At 49.1% G+C, this 17,515-nt stretch overlaps 1 protein-coding gene across 2 annotated transcripts in view; it reads right to left on the reverse strand.

Moving 5' to 3' along the window:
* The window catches only part of LOC127610296 (GDNF family receptor alpha-1-like), a 33,233-nt gene extending 17,520 nt beyond the window's left edge, over window positions 1-15,713 (reverse strand). Inside the window, exons 1-4 of one of the 2 annotated variants that reach the window (XM_052080260.1) lie at window positions 15,245-15,713; window positions 13,478-13,780; window positions 12,342-12,422; window positions 4,136-4,267 (exon numbers count right to left, since the gene is read on the reverse strand). In XM_052080260.1, the coding sequence (XP_051936220.1) occupies window positions 4,136-4,267; window positions 12,342-12,422; window positions 13,478-13,780; window positions 15,245-15,284 (556 nt within the window). In that variant the 5' untranslated portion in view covers window positions 15,285-15,713. The remainder of the gene's footprint in view (window positions 1-4,135; window positions 4,268-12,341; window positions 12,423-13,477; window positions 13,781-15,244) is intronic. The other variant, XM_052080261.1, reaches the window with a different exon arrangement.
* Window positions 15,714-17,515: the final 1,802 nt, after the last annotated feature.

The raw sequence follows: 17,515 nt of genomic DNA on the forward strand, positions 1-17,515 counted from the left end.
GATGTTTTTATTTTGGTTGGTGGAAATTTATTTGCGACATTCGACATTTGTTGCATGTACGCATGCTAATAAAACGTCACGCGCGGCGGCAGATTGGAGCGGCGCTCCGCCGGCTCGTTAGTGCGAAATATTCAAAGGTGTCGTAGGTCGTCAAAGTCAAATCGACTTTTGGAAGGGGAAGAAGCTGTCCAAACAAAGTCTTTTAATCCGCCCGTCGTCCTCGGAAAGCGCGATTAGCCTCCCCGAGTGCTGCCAGACCTTTTCCTCATTTTCCGATAGAGACAAATCCCCGCGCTAATGTTCGAAGGGCCTTCCGGCCACACTTGCCTGTTGCAGGTGCGCCAACATCCCCGGAGGCTCGAGTGCACTCGCGGGCCATTACGGGGGCTGGCCGCCGCCCAGTGCGCAGAGTTTATTGGGGGGGTGGGGGGGGAGGGTACGACCGCACCGCGCACTTGACAAGTTTCCAGAAAGCCGTCGGCTGCGGCTTCGCAAAGCGCCGGCATCCCTGGAAAGCTTCCCGTTTTCATTTGGCTCTGCGGAGGCGACTCGGGGAAAGGCGCCTGGCTCGGGGATCTTTGATTTTTTTTTTTCCGGCCTCCGCTCCCTGCGGCTGGCGCGTCAGGCTCATTGTCGAGTGAGCCCCCGCACATTCGCCAGCCACCGTTTGCTGGCAATTTTTGGGGTTGTACGCCGATAATCTCAACACCCCAAAAGCAGACGTGTCAAAGACAATGCTCAACCACTGCCTGAAATCTCCCCTTTGACCGGAGAACACTTCTTTTTCATCCCGATGGGGGTTTTTTTTTGGTGGGGGGCACTCCGCTGTGATGAAACCAACTGAGTTATTGCACTAAAGCAGCGTAACCATGCAAGAATTCAGCTTTTTGGGCAGTCGTGCACCGGACGGGCGGCACCATGTTTGGTTTTTGTGAAGCATCGGGTGGATCGTGGATTTTCTGAAATTTGACTAATCCTGTCAACAATGCAAAAATAACCCCCCCCCCCCCCCAAACAAAAAGCTGCAGTCTGACAATGCGAGCGAGGCCACACAGCACACCGGAAAAATAGGTGTCGCGACCGCACTTACTGTATGAAGTAGACCTGACCAAACAAGCAAGTTTGTTGTAGTACCGAGACAAAGCGGAGAATGGCCGCGGGGGGTCAAAGTGCTTCCGGACGGGCGCAAAATACAAAAAAAAAACGAGAAATATTGGATCTGAATCTGCAGATCACAGATGAAGAGTGCGTCCTAGCGCATGGCGCACAACACACTCGTCGCCCACAATCACTTCGACCGGCTCACCTGACCGCCCCAAGAACCATCATTTGAATCAGGGAGACAGAGAGGCATCGAAAACAAGCGCCCCCTCACCGACACACATCGGATCTTTGTCCACTTGGATCAGGGAAGGGGAAAAGGCCTGGCGTCCGTTTTTTGTAATTGTCCAAGGCGCACGTCAGACCACCCACCTGCTTGACTTAAATGGAGCCTTGGCTGGCTTCTGCTCCCCCCCCCCCCCGCCTCACCCCTCCATGACATTGACATCATCATAACAACAAGCATCCAAGTTGATTTTCCACGACACACTGGATTCGCTGCTACTTGATATGCCGCACGAGCCGCCGTGTAGACACAAAGATTAGTTGCAGTCGCTGTCGGGGCGCACACACACATCTGTTCTTCAAGACAGATTTATGATTTAAAAATAGGTTTGGGGTTGTTTTTTTTTTCTACCCCCCCCCCCCCCCCCCCTCACCCCCAACACGGAGAGCCCCCGAAGCACCTCTTTAATTTTCCGTGGCCTACTCAAGCAACGAAATGATCATTTCAACTCATGAAATCAAAGCGACGACAAGTCTTCCTCGGCGCACGCTATCACTTCAGAAACGTTCAGCCACCAGGGGGCGCGCTCATATAACAACACTCGGAGGGAACTGAGAAGAAGACTCGCGCTTGCGCGGTGACCTCTCCGCTTTAACCGGGCTCAATTCAAGTGTATTTCTCGAGCACTTCCAAAGAGAGAAAGACGCGTTTGCTTGCCTTGCGGGGGGGTCGGGTGGTGGGGGGGGGGGGGTTAAAACGTGACATCACTTTTCATTGATATGACGGCAAAAACGCCTTCATTTGCCCGCTGCTCTACGACTTTCACTTTGCACTTGGAAAGGAAATTGCTTCTTCTCCCCCCCCCCCCACCCCCCTCCCTCGCTCACTCTATAAGTAAGCGCATTTGCCGCCCGCGAGTACATTTCAACCTTCACTTCACCGAGTTAAGATGCGAGCGCGCCCGCCGCTTTGCATGCGGTCGGGTTCGGGGTGATTCACTCCCGCCGCGAGCGCGGAAGCTCAAGCGCAGCCCGCTGACCTTTCTTTGGTTACGCCGGCGGCTCGACAACCTCCGACGGCTCCCCCCGATCACCCCCATTAATGCCGGCGCTCGTATTTGTGTTCCAAGGTGCGATAAAAAGGCTAATCCCGCCACGAGGGGCTAATTATTCAGCGGGACTTTACAAATGAGGGTTGCGAGAGGAAAACTTGAAGGGGGGGGGGGGTCAGCGGAAAGCTTCTTTGTGTTCTTAAAAGTGGGAAAATTTCCACATGGAAATCACTCATGCACTCACTGGCCACTCCTCATAAATTTGCATTTTTTTTAGGGAGGAGGGGGGGGGGGAGGGGGGCTTAAAAGTGTGACATTGGGCCCATTTCTAAGAGACTGTGCCGTTAATATATCGGAAGTATTGCTTGCAGCCCTTGAAAGAACGTTCCGGATGTCCTTCCTTCTTTTTGGAAGAAGGAAGGACATCCGGAACTTTTTTTTCTTTTTTTTTTTTTTTTAATATTTAATTTGTGAAATATTTCTCATTCTCTAAAAAAACCCCCAGCATTTCAGCACGTTCGAAGAAAAAAAGAAGAGCGGTCATTTTAATATTCTATTTTCAAGAACATATTTTTAAACTCGGATCAGTTTTTTTTAATCGAGAAAATTTTTTTTTTTCTTTTCGGGTCATGGATTGAGAAGTCAAGAAAAATGATGAGATTTTTTTTTTTTTTTTTTTTAGAGAAAGCATGATGGAGGGGAGTCATGCCAGCAGAAAATTATCTTTTCTTTCCCTAAAATATATTGAAAGGTTTCAAATCAAAATGTTGTTTTCAATTGTCTAACCTTAAGAGGAAAAAAAAAAAAAAAAAAAAGCGATCTTTTGGAAAATGTCGGCTTGCTCATTTTGAAGATTGATTTGATTTCACACTTGGCCACACGACAGAAATGGCCTTCTCGTCATTTGTCCACCTCAAACAATTCCTGCAATCGAAGCTGCGGCGCCGCATTATGCCTACAAAGTACAGGAAACCGTCTTGTCGAGGCAAACACCCCCACCCACGACCCCCCCCCCCCCCCTTTTTCGGTAGACGAACACGCTTTCTCTGGCACTTATAAAAGCCCATTAAAAACATGAGCTGATATTAAATATTGGACCGACGCTACTTGAGGGTGCAAATCCAGGCACGAAGTGACAATCACGGCGGCGCCACGTGAAAAGCAAACGCGGCGAATCCATTTCATTTATTGCAAATCCTCTTTTGGGGTGGGGGGGGGGGCGCGTGCGCAAATCGTCAATGATGGCTTTTGGATGACAATTTTGCGGGCGAGGCGGCGCTTGCCGTTAAGCCTTCGGCTGCTTCCTTATTCCTGTCGGAGAACACGGGGGGATTCCGTTTTAATTAATCTGGAGCCAACGCACCGGCGCTGCCAACAGAGAAGCCGTGACGGCTGGCGAGGGGGGGGGGGCACTTATCGAGTCGATCGCGCCGGTAAAATGGAAAAAAGACAAGTTGTCCGACGCAAAGTTGCTATTTTCATGGTTGCCGATACCAAGCCACCGATACTTAAAAGGCCAAAACAAGAATCGGACTTGGACTAAGTCCTCCTCGCCAGTATTTGGGTGTTCCACAGCGGTAGTTTGACGCTGGCCATTCGATATCGTTTTCGGGACGATAAGACCGCCGTCGCGGCGACGAGGTAGGGAGCACTTTTAGACATCCGGAATCTTTTGGAGCAGAACATGATTGGAATCTAAAAGTTCCAAAGAGTTACTCAAAGTCACACACACACACACACACACGGAGTCTCATTACCCAGTATGGCCCAGTTGGGGTGGGCCCTCCTGTTTCTACTGGGGTCCTGCAGGTCCGTTGAGCCCCCCCGGGCCCGGCCGCCCACCCTCGGCGAAGACAAAGTAGCCGAGCCGCTCCAGGGTTGGGCCCCCTCTGCAAGAAATGCGCTCGGTTCAGGACCCCCAGAACAGCGCCATCGCATAACGCAGAGGGAGGCCAGAAAAGGTCGGGGGGGGGGCGCGGGGGGTATGACAGAGGGAAAACGTCAAACAAGGAGTGGGAAGCTGACTCACATTTTGTCAGGTTGGGGGGTGACTGAGTTTCATTCGCCTTTTTACATCCAAAAGCCCCTTTCACACTGAACACCGAAGCAGACTTTTTGGCAGCATGTAAGGTCCAGATATGGAAAATGGACCCGACATGGTATCGGTGGCGTGCGATTAAGGGGCATGAAGTTTCATACCCGAAAGTCATTTTTCTTCTCTGCTCAAAGCAACCGTCGCACTTGGACGAAAGCGCAGTATCACAACTCATTGACAAAAAGCCAACTCTCCACTCACAATGACCGACACCCACATCACTCACCAGACTTGGCCACGCCTTTTAAAGCCACGCCCACGTGACTTGAATGCTGCCGCTTTTACCATCCGTCCTCGGACTCGGCCAAATATGGGCTGGACTCTGATTGGCAGCGTGATGGGGCCCACAAGAGAAGCAGCAAGATCTTTGTTTACATCTTCTCTTTCATGTTTGCTCCTTGTAAAGCATCTCAACGATCCGCCGGCACCACAAAGACGGGCGGGGGGGGGGGGGGGGGGGGGGGATATGCGCTCGAGTGGAACACAAAAGGGGGCCGCGAGCAGCGGGATTACTGGCTGAAAGGACGACAATTGTTTGCGAGGCGAGCCGATCGATGGGACCGGCTGACCAAACGAGGAGCTGGCAAAGGAAACTTCCGCCGCAAATTGGGGCCGCACAGGCGCAGGCGCAGGCGCGGATCTTTTTGGTTAAGAGGGCGCTTGGAGATGAAACAAATGCAAATGCTTTTGCATGGATGCCCTCGTTTAAAAATGGCGCGGAGCAAACGCCGAGCCCAAACGGGCTGCCGAGTGCGTTTGCTAACGGAAGATTGCCGCTTTTGGTGAAACAAAAAATTTTCGATTCGTCCATTTTCACGTCTCGGTCTTTTATTTCATTAATGCCGCACATTTTACACCTTCAGTCGGGAATAAAGCCCCCCCCCCCTTAAAAATGATTTTTTTAAAGACGCGGCCACACAAATAGATTTGAAAGTTTCGTACAAATGCTTCAACGTCAACCCGCCAGCAAAAATACGGAATCTGCGTGTGAAACGCAAGATCATTTTGGTCCATTTGGGGTCGCCCCCCCCCCCCCTTTCACACCCATGCTAAACTGTCGTAACTGCAAAAACCTGCGAAGGTGATCGTGCGCGTTTAAAGGGTGAAGACACGGAAATATTGTCTTTCCAATTTTTCCAAGCAATTGCCGCTTCAACCCCCCCCCCCGACCCCCCACCTGAAAATGACAGGAAAAACTCGCTTGTTATTTTGTGAGTGTGGCAAGCGAGCGTGTTTAATCAAAGATGAGCCGCGTGGTGTCCACTCTAGAGGAAATTCCATTAAGACCAAAGCTTCCCAAGGCTGACACGTTAATCCCGCCGGCCGACTGTGCGGCCGACAGCTCGGAACACTCGGCCCCCCCCGCGGACCCGACGCACCTGCCCGTGGATACTCGGCACCCTGACGGCACCATTTTGACAAGGCATCGCTTAACGCGCCGCGAATGATGCAAACGCGGCCGGGAACCAAATCGCACGTGGTCCCCCCCCCCCCCCCCCCCCCCAACTGAAATGCCTCCATTTTCATTTCAAGTAGCCCTTCTTGTACGTGTGTGTAATGCACACTCAAATTTCACCGCACTGCCGTCAGCACGCGCGTGTGTGTGAGGAAGTTAATTGGCCGTATACGCACGCACGGGCAAAGCGGCGGCGGGTGGCGGACCTGCCGGATCTGGCGCCGGGCCACCCCCTGCTGATTGGAGCTGTCAGCCGCATTTATTAATGATGACAAATCACCCCGCAGCCCCCGGCATCCAATAAAAGGTCTCTCGGAGGGCCTCAAACCTGCTCGCCTCGGACTAAATGATTTTCTTGGCTCGGCGCGAGCCAGCCGGCGGTCCGGCCGACGAGCCGTTAGGGCCGCCCGCCGTCGGAAGGCCGAGCAGCTGGATTTTGCCGATGCGGAAAGGTGATGACCGAGGTGGACGGCTGACGGGTGGCAGCGGTGCTGGCAACGGCGGGGGTTTGACCTTTGCAAGGATTTCAGTGGCATTAAAAGACAATTTGACAACTAATACCTCACAAATGGCTTCGCTTGATTGGCTGACAAGGCCGAAGGGAGTGATTTCAACGTGCCCCCCCCCCCCCCCCCGCAAATTGACTCGGAATCCGCAATTTAGCCTTGCCCATCTGATGAGTTGATGAGATTCAAATTTGGTTCGCAATCAGGCAAAAGCTCACCTTTAAAATGGGCCCTTTCAAACCAAGATGGCGTATTTTGGGGCTTTTTTTGGGGGTCTTCCCATGATGGACATCCAATACCCGTCACGTTCTGCGTGATGATAGTTGTAGGACCCCCAAAAAGCAGGGAGGAGCTGGGTGGATTGACCAAAATGTATTTAACAAAAAAATAAACACAGCAGTACAATGGAAAAAAACCCCACAAAGTCAAAGTACTTAAAAGTACTTAAAAGTACTTACTTTTAAGTACTCTAGTAAAAATGCTTGGAAATCACAAGTATCAACGCAAACTACGAGAGGAAACAAAACATGACAGGAGCGCACGTATGCTCACATATTCCCAACAAAGACTGTCAGAAACTCAGGGAACTAAACACAAGCTAAGTGACGAGACAACGAGGCACACCTTGGACAACACACAAAGGCTTGAGGGAGCTAATTGCTTACACGCAAGGAACACTGATAACGAGAACAGGTGGCGACAAAAAAGCCCACGTGAGGAAGCAAATCCAAACGTAACAATAGCACCCACATTTCATGCTGCGAAGTGAAACCGGGTTTGAGGGCGGAATTTTTCACCAGTCGGACCGATTCATTTTTTTGAGGACTCCCGGAAACGGGCAAAATGAGCTGCAAAAACGTCTTTTTACGCACGGCTTCTTGAGGCTTTTTTGTGAGCACGTTCGTGACCGACGTGCCGACAAAGTGTCACGTTGCCGAGCCAAACTGGCTGTGGGGGCTGAATACACCCCCTCCCCCCTCCCCCACCCCAAACATTTCTGAGATGAGGTCATTTGTTGAAGGAGAGCAACAACGACAAAGAAACAACAACAAACCAAAAAAAAGCATTTCAAGGTGGTGGCGGTTGGGGCTCTAAATCTCCAGAGAGAGGAAATAACGGCCCCGGCGCCAAAACTATTCCCGGAGTAAAAGAAGTCGTTTCCAAACTCATTCCAGCCGGCGACACTTTCACGAGCTTTTCTTGAAATTAGAGCCTGATGGGCCCGAGCATTTCAACTGGATAATAGCGTTGTTGTTTTTTTTTTTTGTTTTGTTTTAATACCTGCTGGTGATAATTTGTGGACATGGCGCATTTGCTTCCCTTTCCTGACTGCGGCGGTAAACATCTCCATGGCAACAGAGCCGGACCGATCCGAGATGATGGACTACTTCATGAGAAAAGTGTGAAGCACACCGCAGAGACTCGCGCTCCGTAAAGGCGCTACGAGGCACAAAATGGAAAAAAGCTGCTGCCCGCCATTCGGATTGCCAAGACGCTGCGGCTGAAAAAACAAACGCTGGCTTCCAAAAACACATCCGAGAAGGTCAGACCGACCGATGCTCATCACGGTTGCCCGCGTTTGACTTATTTTTTTTTTTGCCACCCGCTTGTATGGGCAATTTTCATTTGATCAGGAACGGGAAAGACACAAGCCACAAAAGAACTCTTGAAATCGACAAAAAATGTTTTGTGAAGACCGTATTCCCGTTTTTTTTTTTGTGTTCTGCATCCCGATTGGCTAAGGCCACGTGGACTCATGTCAACAGTCGTGGAAACGACAAATCCAGAGTGAGTCAGGAGTGCTGCGGAAAAACACGGCTTGGACAACCGCGCCGTGGCGTTGTCACAAATGGCCCCCCCCCAACCCCCAGAGAGAGAGAAATCAATAGATTCTTGTAGAAACGGCCTCAAGTTTCCAATCTAACACGGCGCGCTATCGATTGGGCGAGGAAGAGACCAGAGCAACTCGGACGGCCGCGGGGTCAAACGTGTCCCATCCGATGATTTTATCAAAGACCACCAATTTTGCGAGCTACACCCCCCCCCCCCAAAAAAAAAAAAAAAAAGCAAAACGAAGTCTGTTTCGAGCTGATTCGGCAAACTACCATGATAAGTCGTACTAAAAAAATAACGAGAATGCAGTTTTTATCAGGTTAATTTGCTGGATGGCACAAAATTTGTTCTTGATTTTACTGCTTGGTGCTTTCTACCGCCTTTATTACCGATTTGTCTTACTGTTTATTGCGCATGTTCAATCGCTCCATGTACAGCACTTTGTATGCAGCGATGGCTGTTTGAAAGTGCTCGAGAAATACCGTTGACTTGACTTGACATTTTTTAAGTACCGGTAGATTAATTTAGGATTCTAAAAAATCTTGGATTTTGTTGCACCAAAAAAAACCCAAAAAAAACCCCGGAGTTTCCATTTGTACTTTTTGCTTGAAAACACACACGTGATCATCCAAATCGTTGCTTTTTTTTCCAAAGCGGTTTTGTAGGTAGGTTGAGAATAGTGTTAGGAAGTACTGCTCAGATTTTGGGGTTTCCTGATTTTGACGGATTAAAAAAAAAAAAATCACGTTTTTTTCTTTTTTTTTTCAAATCACTTTTATGAATGGTCTTTAGTGATTTGGCCTTTGTCGGAGACACAAAAAAAAATCTGATTTCTGGTTGTAATGCCGTTTTCTCCTTCCACATCCATCAATCGTTTGGCAATTTGGGGCCGGTCCAGTGACAAACTGGGCCGAGCGCAAGTCACCCCAGTGAAGCCGGGATGACTCGTAAAGTGACGCGCGCCACTTGTAAACCAGGACGTTGCCAAAGTGAGCCTCCGTGAAGCACATCAAAGACTCAACATGTTGTCAGTCAGCCAAGTGTGAATTCCGGCGGGGGGGAGGAAAATTTAAAAAAAAAAATACGCGGAAAGATCAGGCGTGATACTTCTTCATGGCAAAATAAATCCGCTTTCTACCTCTGGAACTCCTCCGCGTTCCCATCCTGACTTTATCTCCCAAGAGCACCAGCACACACACACACACATGCACGCCTTATCTCCGCACATTGGCAGCCTGTAATGCTCAAATGTCAAAGGGCCGGGGGGGTCAGATGCACCCCCCCCCTCACCTCCCCCTCGACACTCTTCCCCATCACATTTTATGCAGCCCGCTCAGCTCAGTCTCTCGTTCATGTTTCTTGCGAAATGGATTTGTTGTAAATATGTTCCAAAATGTCAACTTTGACCAATTTTGATTTTTTTTTTCTTTTCAACAAAATGACTAAACAAGAGTTGTGAAAGCGAAACTTCCGAACAGCAGCGTAGGTACACAAGTACATACATTTTTCATTTCGGTTCAATCTACAAAGGCACAATTCTTTATCCTCCGCAAAGAAGAGCTAATAGTAGTACCCTAGTGAGGAGGTGAGATGATCTCCATATATGATATCCACCGGCATAGATTCTTTCTCCTCTGAGAAAAATGTTCTTGCAGGTTACTTTGCATTAGTGGTGCAATTCTTTTTTGGTGGTGTCTGTTTCCTTGCAATGTTCTGCCGGCTGGTGGCCAAATCACCCCCGCTCGGAATCAAAATGACTCTTTTTTTGGGACATTCTATTTGAATATATGATTTAAAAAAAAAAAAATTTAGGCACAACGTTATAAAGCGCTATTTTGCGGCACATCGTGGGATAAGCGGTTCAGATAAAGGATGGATTACAATTATTGTATTTTTTTTTCATCGGGGGGCCATGAGGAAAGACGATGCGAAGAACTTCCGCACGCGACTTCTGCGAAAGCGAATCGACGAGGCCGAGAATGAGTTTGCCGCTTATTAAGAAGGACTTTGCCACGGCCCTTCGCCATCGGCGCCCGCCCCCCTAACAGATGTTGCCGCGGCAGCTTTTGACGTCTCGACACGTCGAGTGGGTGATGCTCCGCCGGCAGCCAAAATGGAGGAGGAAGATGTGGAGGAGGACGCAGATTAAAGAGCGAGGGGGCGAGACAAACACACTTAAACACACACACACACGGTAAGCCAGCCAGCGAGGAAAAGGAAAAAAAAAAAAACATCCCTAACAAGCCGGGGAAGCGGTTTGTAATTACTGCAGGGAGGCTTGTCAAACATGCAGGTTGGAAAAGAAATTGCTCCCAAGCAGAGGCTGGATTGCTACTAATCCAAACTCTAGCAGGGGTGGGAAAAGTACGGCCGGCGGGGGGTGCGCTGAAATCACAACGGCCGCTTCATAAATATTGGGACACGGACACAAATCTTCCAAATGGGAGTTTTTTTCTCAATCAAGTTGTCATTTGCGCTCGCAAAGATTTTCTACGCTGACTTGACAAAGTCCGGGAGGAAGTTGCATTCGCGTGCAGAAGAGAACTCCGGCGTGGAATCTTCCTAAGTGGCACTTTGAGGAAGCTCTAATGTCAATCTCGTCATCATCATCCTCAGCTGGCAGCCCGAGCAGGACACGGCTGGCCGCAGCCCAGACGCTCCATTATGTCACTTCTTTTTTTTTTTTTAGCCTGACTTTGACATTTCTCTCATCATACTTCTTCCAAAGAGTGTTTCTTTAAAAGGCTCTTTGGCGCAATGGACCGACGGCGTTTTCAATCCGGTTGTCGACTTGGCAGGAACGGCGGGAAGTGTGCGTGCGTCATTGCCTCAACGGGCTGCGGTAGGGATCAAAGCAGACTCGGCCGCACGAGGGGCTCGGCGGTTTGAAGCGGCTTTCAACGACAGAAATTCGCAAGCGCCTGCCGTGACGGTCGCTCGTTCGGGCCCAGCTAGTTAGCCGCCTCGACGGGATGCCCAAGAAATGTAAACGGGGAAGGGAGCTTTCTGTGAGACCGCTAGGAACCAGAAGAATAGAACGCACAACAGCACTCGACGGGTGATTCGGGGCTGACTAGCACACTGCCTAAACGGGCTGCGGTAGGGATCAAAGCAGACTCGGCCGCACGAGGGGCTCGGCGGTTTGAAGCGGCTTTCAACGACAGAAATTCGCAAGCGCCTGCCGTGACGGTCGCTCATTCGGGCCCAGCTAGTTAGCCGCCTCGACGGGATGCCCAAGAAATGTAAACGGGGAAGGGAGCTTTCTGTGAGACCGCTTGGAACCAGAAGAATAGAAGGCACAACAGCACTCGACGGGTGAATCGGGGCTGACGAGCTCACTGCCTAAACAGGCTGCCAGATCAATTAAAAAAAAGAACAACAGCTTGCTGTGAACCAAATCTGAAGTCCAAAAATGACCAAGACCAACTGCATGCTGACTGAACTAATCCAGTGGTGTCCAAACTAAAAGCTGAGGGCCATTTGCGACCCACCGCCCATTTTTCTGCGGCCCGCGTCAAGACAAAAAAAAAAAAAGACATGTTAAAGTATCCCCCCCCCCCGGCCCCCTCCATCAAGTAATTGCAAAAAAAGTAATTTAGAAAGACACAAGTTCGTCACAGCCACGGAACATATTAGGATTTTCTGCGCGTCCTCCTCCATGCTCAACGGGATGCTCAAAATGGACACAATCCTTTTTTTTTTTTTTTTTTTTAAATCCTCCAGCCACCCACGTCGTTGTGATGTCACCCTTACGAGCGGCAGAGGCGTCGCCGTCGTTTTAAGGACAGCCCAGCCTCGGAAAAGGACGTCTTTGTGGATGAAGTGCGTCACTTTGATTTGACGCGTCTTTGATATGCCGATCGAAGAAGAAGAGCGCAATGAGACTCAGAAGTTCTCTCCACCATGCGGGATCATTTCCATGTGGCGTGGCCGGGTAGAGGAGGTGGTTTATCGGGTTGGGGGTGGGAGGGGTGCGGATGTACGGCGGACAAACTACGGCAGGCTCCGATAGCGGCGCGGAACGCGGGACAAAACGACCAGAGACGGCGTGAAAGGGCATCGAGCCCACTCACCGATGATGGGGGCCAGGCGGAAAATGTCCGCCAGGCGACCGTTGGCGGCCTCGTAGGGAGAATCCTCCAGAAAGTCGTTACCTGGCGGGAAGAAGGGGCAAGTTAGAGACGGGCGTGACGGGCGGGACGCCGCGACTCGGAGCCGTTTCACGCAAATGCCGATTTTGTGCCGTCACGAGAGCTTTCGTTCTGCGCAACGGATGCCAAGCGCAAGAACACAAAGCGTTCCAGAAATACGACCGGTCGACAGGAAGAAGGACGGACCGACTCGGACGATGTTGTGAACAATCGCCAGTCCCTTATGATACAAAATGGCGACGGCGGCATCGGTTAGCATGCTAGCCGTCTGATGCTATCCTTTTGGTTCTGTTTCTCACGTCCGCAAACATTTGTCACGCCGCAATGTGATAAGTGAATCGCAAATCGGCGCTTTTGGGGCGTGTGTGTGAAAAAACGATGTCCGGCAGGTCCGTTTTGATTGTTTCAAAGCCGATCCTTTGAATGGGCTGCGTTGGAGGAGGGACGCCATCGGAAACAGGCTAGATGCTAATTGCGCCATAATTTACAAACGTTTCGCGGCTCGACAGCGCTGTGGATGCGAGCCCCCCAAAATATGGCCGCGGTATCTGAACACAAGTTACTTGGCCGTTGGAGCCGCCGGTATTGTCGAGGCATCGACGTGTCTTGTCTGCGTGTCGGCGTGTCAGCGTGTCGGCGTGTCGGCGTGTCGGCGTGTTGTTTATGACTGTCCCGCTTGTGAAGCGCTTATGTAGGTCAGTCGATATCCACGCTGGCCCGCATGCAGCCTCACGCTCGATTAGGCAGCTTGGTCAGCGGCCTTGCACAACTGCGAGTCGCCTCGCAGGGACGGCACCGAGTTTACAGAGCGACCCCCTGACCCCCTTCCCCTCACGATCCAGCCCTCCTCCTTTAGGGCCGGTCCAGCCTTTAGGCTGGAACTGGCCAGCGCTGAGGGCCTTCAAGCTCCATTACATCCGCAGTCAAAGTGCGTCTCGGCTTCGCAGGACTGCGTGAAAGGGTGTCAGGGGAGTTGGGGGGGTGAGACCGAGTAGCTCCGTGGACTGTCGGGTGAGTGAGAGCGCATCATTGGGCAGCGGAGGCCCTGCCCGACGCACCTTGTAAGGTCTGGTAGATGCCCCAGTAGATGCGCAGGCAGTTCTTCTCCTTCTTCATGCCCCTCTTGCAGCGGCAGTTGTAGAGCGGGCTGCGTTTGAGCGCGTCCACGGCGCCGCGGCACTCGTCCTGGGCGTCCCGTCGAGCCACGCCGCTGAAGTTGCCCTCCTTGGCCACGCCGGCGGCGCACTGACGCATGGTCCGGTACTTGCTGCTGCACGACGCCTCCTTCAGGCACTGCTCGCTGGCCCGCACGCAGTCCGTGCGCGACGACCGCCCGCCCTCCTCGGCCCCGTGCAGACCATCTGGAAAGGTGGAGGGGCACTTGATTAGGCACATCCTGACGTTTTCTTGTTCCTGCGCCACCCCCGTACTCGCGGATCACTCAACTGCTCATAAAAATATTACAAACGGTGCAAAAAGTCGGGCCGTGGATGCTTTGTCATTGATTTTGAGAAAATTCCCCCACATAAATATTTGTAATTGCCTCGAGTGGTCACAAGGGGGCAGCAGGGCAGTTTTTAAAAATTACAAGTGAAAATTACGACCCAACTTCATGAAGCTCCACCCCTTATGGAGCAAAATATGTTTTCGATGCCATTAAAACCACGCAAAGAGCAATCGCAGGTGCTTTGAGAATCGATTAATAGTTTTAGAAACATTGTTCAACCCCAAATTGTTGCAATTTTACCCTCTCGACAGTAAATATTCTTTTGCGGACCTCCGTGAAAAACAGACTCATATTTGTGTTTCATTAGCGGCGAACATTTTCAGACGCCTACGTTTACTTTGGTAAACAATGAACAATCAATTTAATTTTGTGAATGTTCTACACTGTCCTGTTTTTTAAAAATCTGATTTAAATTATGAAAACACTTTTCAATTCAACACTGTATTGTTTCGATTCAGACAAAATGTTCATGTATTGTTATCTGCAACTATGCTTTTTTTTGTTTCTGATATTCTGGTTCCATCATTTAGCTGATTAAAGCATCAAAATATTCAAAACAATTCTCAGTGGAACAGTAAACGGAACGACATAATATGTAGCAAAATATTTTGTATCGCGTCATGTCAAAATGTTTCTGATGTATCTTTTTTCATAGCTACATGAAAACTATTTAGAAATACTTTGCAATGCTGTCTCCCAGTGTCATTATTTTTGTTTTAATCATAACTTTTTGGGACACATTAATGGCGCCGTCGTGCCTAGAACGACACTTATTATCTCTCTGCTCTTTCTGCTTATTTTGGCAGAAAGATGCACGGAAAGACTCAAAGGACGAGAACTTTTTTTTCTTCATTTGCATCATATTGAATCACAGGATTGCCATTTTTTTTTGTTTTGTTTTGGGACACAGCATGGAGATTGTCATCCATGGTTTTCTCGAACGGCACGTTTTGTATCGGGTCTTTGGTAGTCTCGTTCAGCTGTACGACAGGGTCGGAACATGAGTAGCCGCCGTGTCACGGTGCAGCTACTGGGAGAAGCCTCGCCAGTTGCAGTCCTTCAACCGTCACATTGACAAAAATGCGCAATGCTTTACTAGCAAAAGCCTGCAAGTGAAGTGACCAGTAACACGGCAAGTAGTGAAACTTCAGTGGGTAAAAGTTGATCCTCCTCACAAGGCCAATAATCTCTTGCTGACGTCCCCGCACTTGGGACCTTCGAACGAACTGTTCCAGCTTGAACCAGGCTTCATTGAGCCTCACAGCCGAGCTGCAAAGCAATACAAATGAAGCCAAGAAAGAAAGAGGCCAACGTGTACCTAAAAGAGGCAGAAGAAGGCAGAATCCAGCGAGCATCATCCTCTCCTCGCACGCGACAACAAACAGCCTCCTTGGAAGAAAAAAGCGCAAAGTTGGGCTCACTTTAAATCCACGGGAAGGAATTCCATTGCCACATATTCAGAAGCGAAATTCAAAAGCGATTCCCCCTTTTCACGCGCGTACTTGTTGGAAGCAAGTAACGCTGGAAAAGCTGCGCAAGTCCAAATGTGCTCGTCCGGCGGGATGCTCGCGTCTGAAACCAAGTGGCGCATTGAGCAGCAGCAGGAGCTTCGCCAGCTTCCCCCCTCAAGTGCGCGACCGCCAATGCGTGCGGCGCACGCAAGAACCACAAGGATGAGCACAAGAAGAAGCTGAGAAGCGCTGCCAGTCCGCGCGCCGCGTTACCGGCACAAATACATATTTATCTTTAATGAGCACCGCGGTCCCAGCGCGCGCGTAATGAAAATAGTCTGCCAAAGAAGAACCCCCCCCTCTCACCCCCACCCATTCCACCTTCTTTCAAAGTATCATTGCCGCACTCTAAACAACCATTCGGAGCATTTATGAAGTGTTTCATTAAGTTCCCTCTCCAGCACCGAGCTCATTTGCACACCTATTAAAACAAAACACACAACAGAGTTGCATTTGTGGGAAGTATTTGAAGTCGGGTTGTTACTTTTGGTTGTAATTGGACAGCTGCATATTTATTACGAACCAGATATACATACACATATATACTGTATATACATATACACACATTTTATATATACAGTATACTGTGTACGTGTCCAAAGCAGGCCGTAACACAGTGGACACTGTCGCCATCTATCGTTTCTTTTCGGTAAAGCACCCCGACAAAGCTCAGGGTGGATCAATCAAATTAAACGGATGCACAAGAATAAACCAACAACAGAAAAAAAGAATCTCATTTTAATTTTGAATGAAAAGTTTAAAAATTCCATGCGTCTATTGTCCATGTCACTTATTCCTCATTCACAGGCAAGCATTTACAACCTAGTGACAAACTGATTTTACCTTACCTAAAATAAGTACGAAAGAAAGCTGAGATGCATTGAACAAATTAAAAAAAATGTAAGAAGATGAACCACTACCACCTTGTACCTAATTTACGAATACCGACAAATTAATTCCAGTATTTCTATGTTTCGATCGTCATGAAATGTCCCGTGTCGATGGTGTATTATTTGGCAGGAAGTTCCAGTGTCACGACCGCTAAACGAACCATAAAATGGCAATGAAGAGCAGGAATATTCGCGGCGGCGGCGGCGGCGGTGAGTCACATGTCACTCAATTGACTTATAGCTGTGAAAATGGGGCATCAAAATCATCTGCCTTCTGTTTAAATTATTTTTTTTGCCACGACTGGGAGGCTTTATGGCGTTGTAGTACACAAAACCGAAGTTAAGGCGAGGAATGGAAGACCAGCTAGCCGTTGGTTATGTTGCTAAGGTGTTAGCATCTTAGCTTCTAACATTTGGCACCTGTCACGTCAACAAATTGTGGCACGAACATTGAACATGCACTGGTTAAAAAAAATGTAACATATAAAACACCAAAGTCCCATTTTAGTTGCATTAGTACAAATTGGCTGGAGGCTGCAATGCTGATTGTGACGTCTTGAACTTGTGTGTCACGGCGAACGGTTTGTGTTGTACAATACAATACAATACATCCTGATTTATATAGCGCGTTCACAACAGCTGCAGATTTAACAAAGCGCTTAATAAAATGGTTATCATAAAGTAAAATAATAAACACAACACACAACATAAAACACGGACAGTCGTGCAATCTTAACTACGTTTCCCTCACACGCTTTGTTGTTTCAAGCAGTTTGAGATGAAAGAGGAGAGAATCAAAGTCTCAAGTATTATTCGAGCTCACAGCTCAAATAATAAATCAAATAAAAAGTATCATTTTTACGGGATAAATATTTAAAAAAGGTGAAAATGCATCAATGTCATGCTAATCGTTTTAAAATCCCACTTTCAAGCTTTTGTAGCCCTCTTGATCGCACTCAAAAAGTTGCTGTCGTTGGAAAGCTTGTAAACACGGAAACACTCAACATATAATCAACATGAATAATTTTCAGTTAATTAACTTCGAGCTAGTTGTGTTGTAACGCGGTGGTCTGATTTCTATTTCAGTTGCACTTTGAAGCGTGTAGCCTACAATGTCACCAACGGTTAGCTAGTAACGTGTGTTGAAACATTCTCTCTCTGTCTCATTTCTTCAGACCTCCTCACATC

Source organism: Hippocampus zosterae, chromosome 11, assembly GCF_025434085.1.
Source record: "Hippocampus zosterae strain Florida chromosome 11, ASM2543408v3, whole genome shotgun sequence".
Classification (NCBI taxonomy): domain Eukaryota; kingdom Metazoa; phylum Chordata; class Actinopteri; order Syngnathiformes; family Syngnathidae; genus Hippocampus; species Hippocampus zosterae.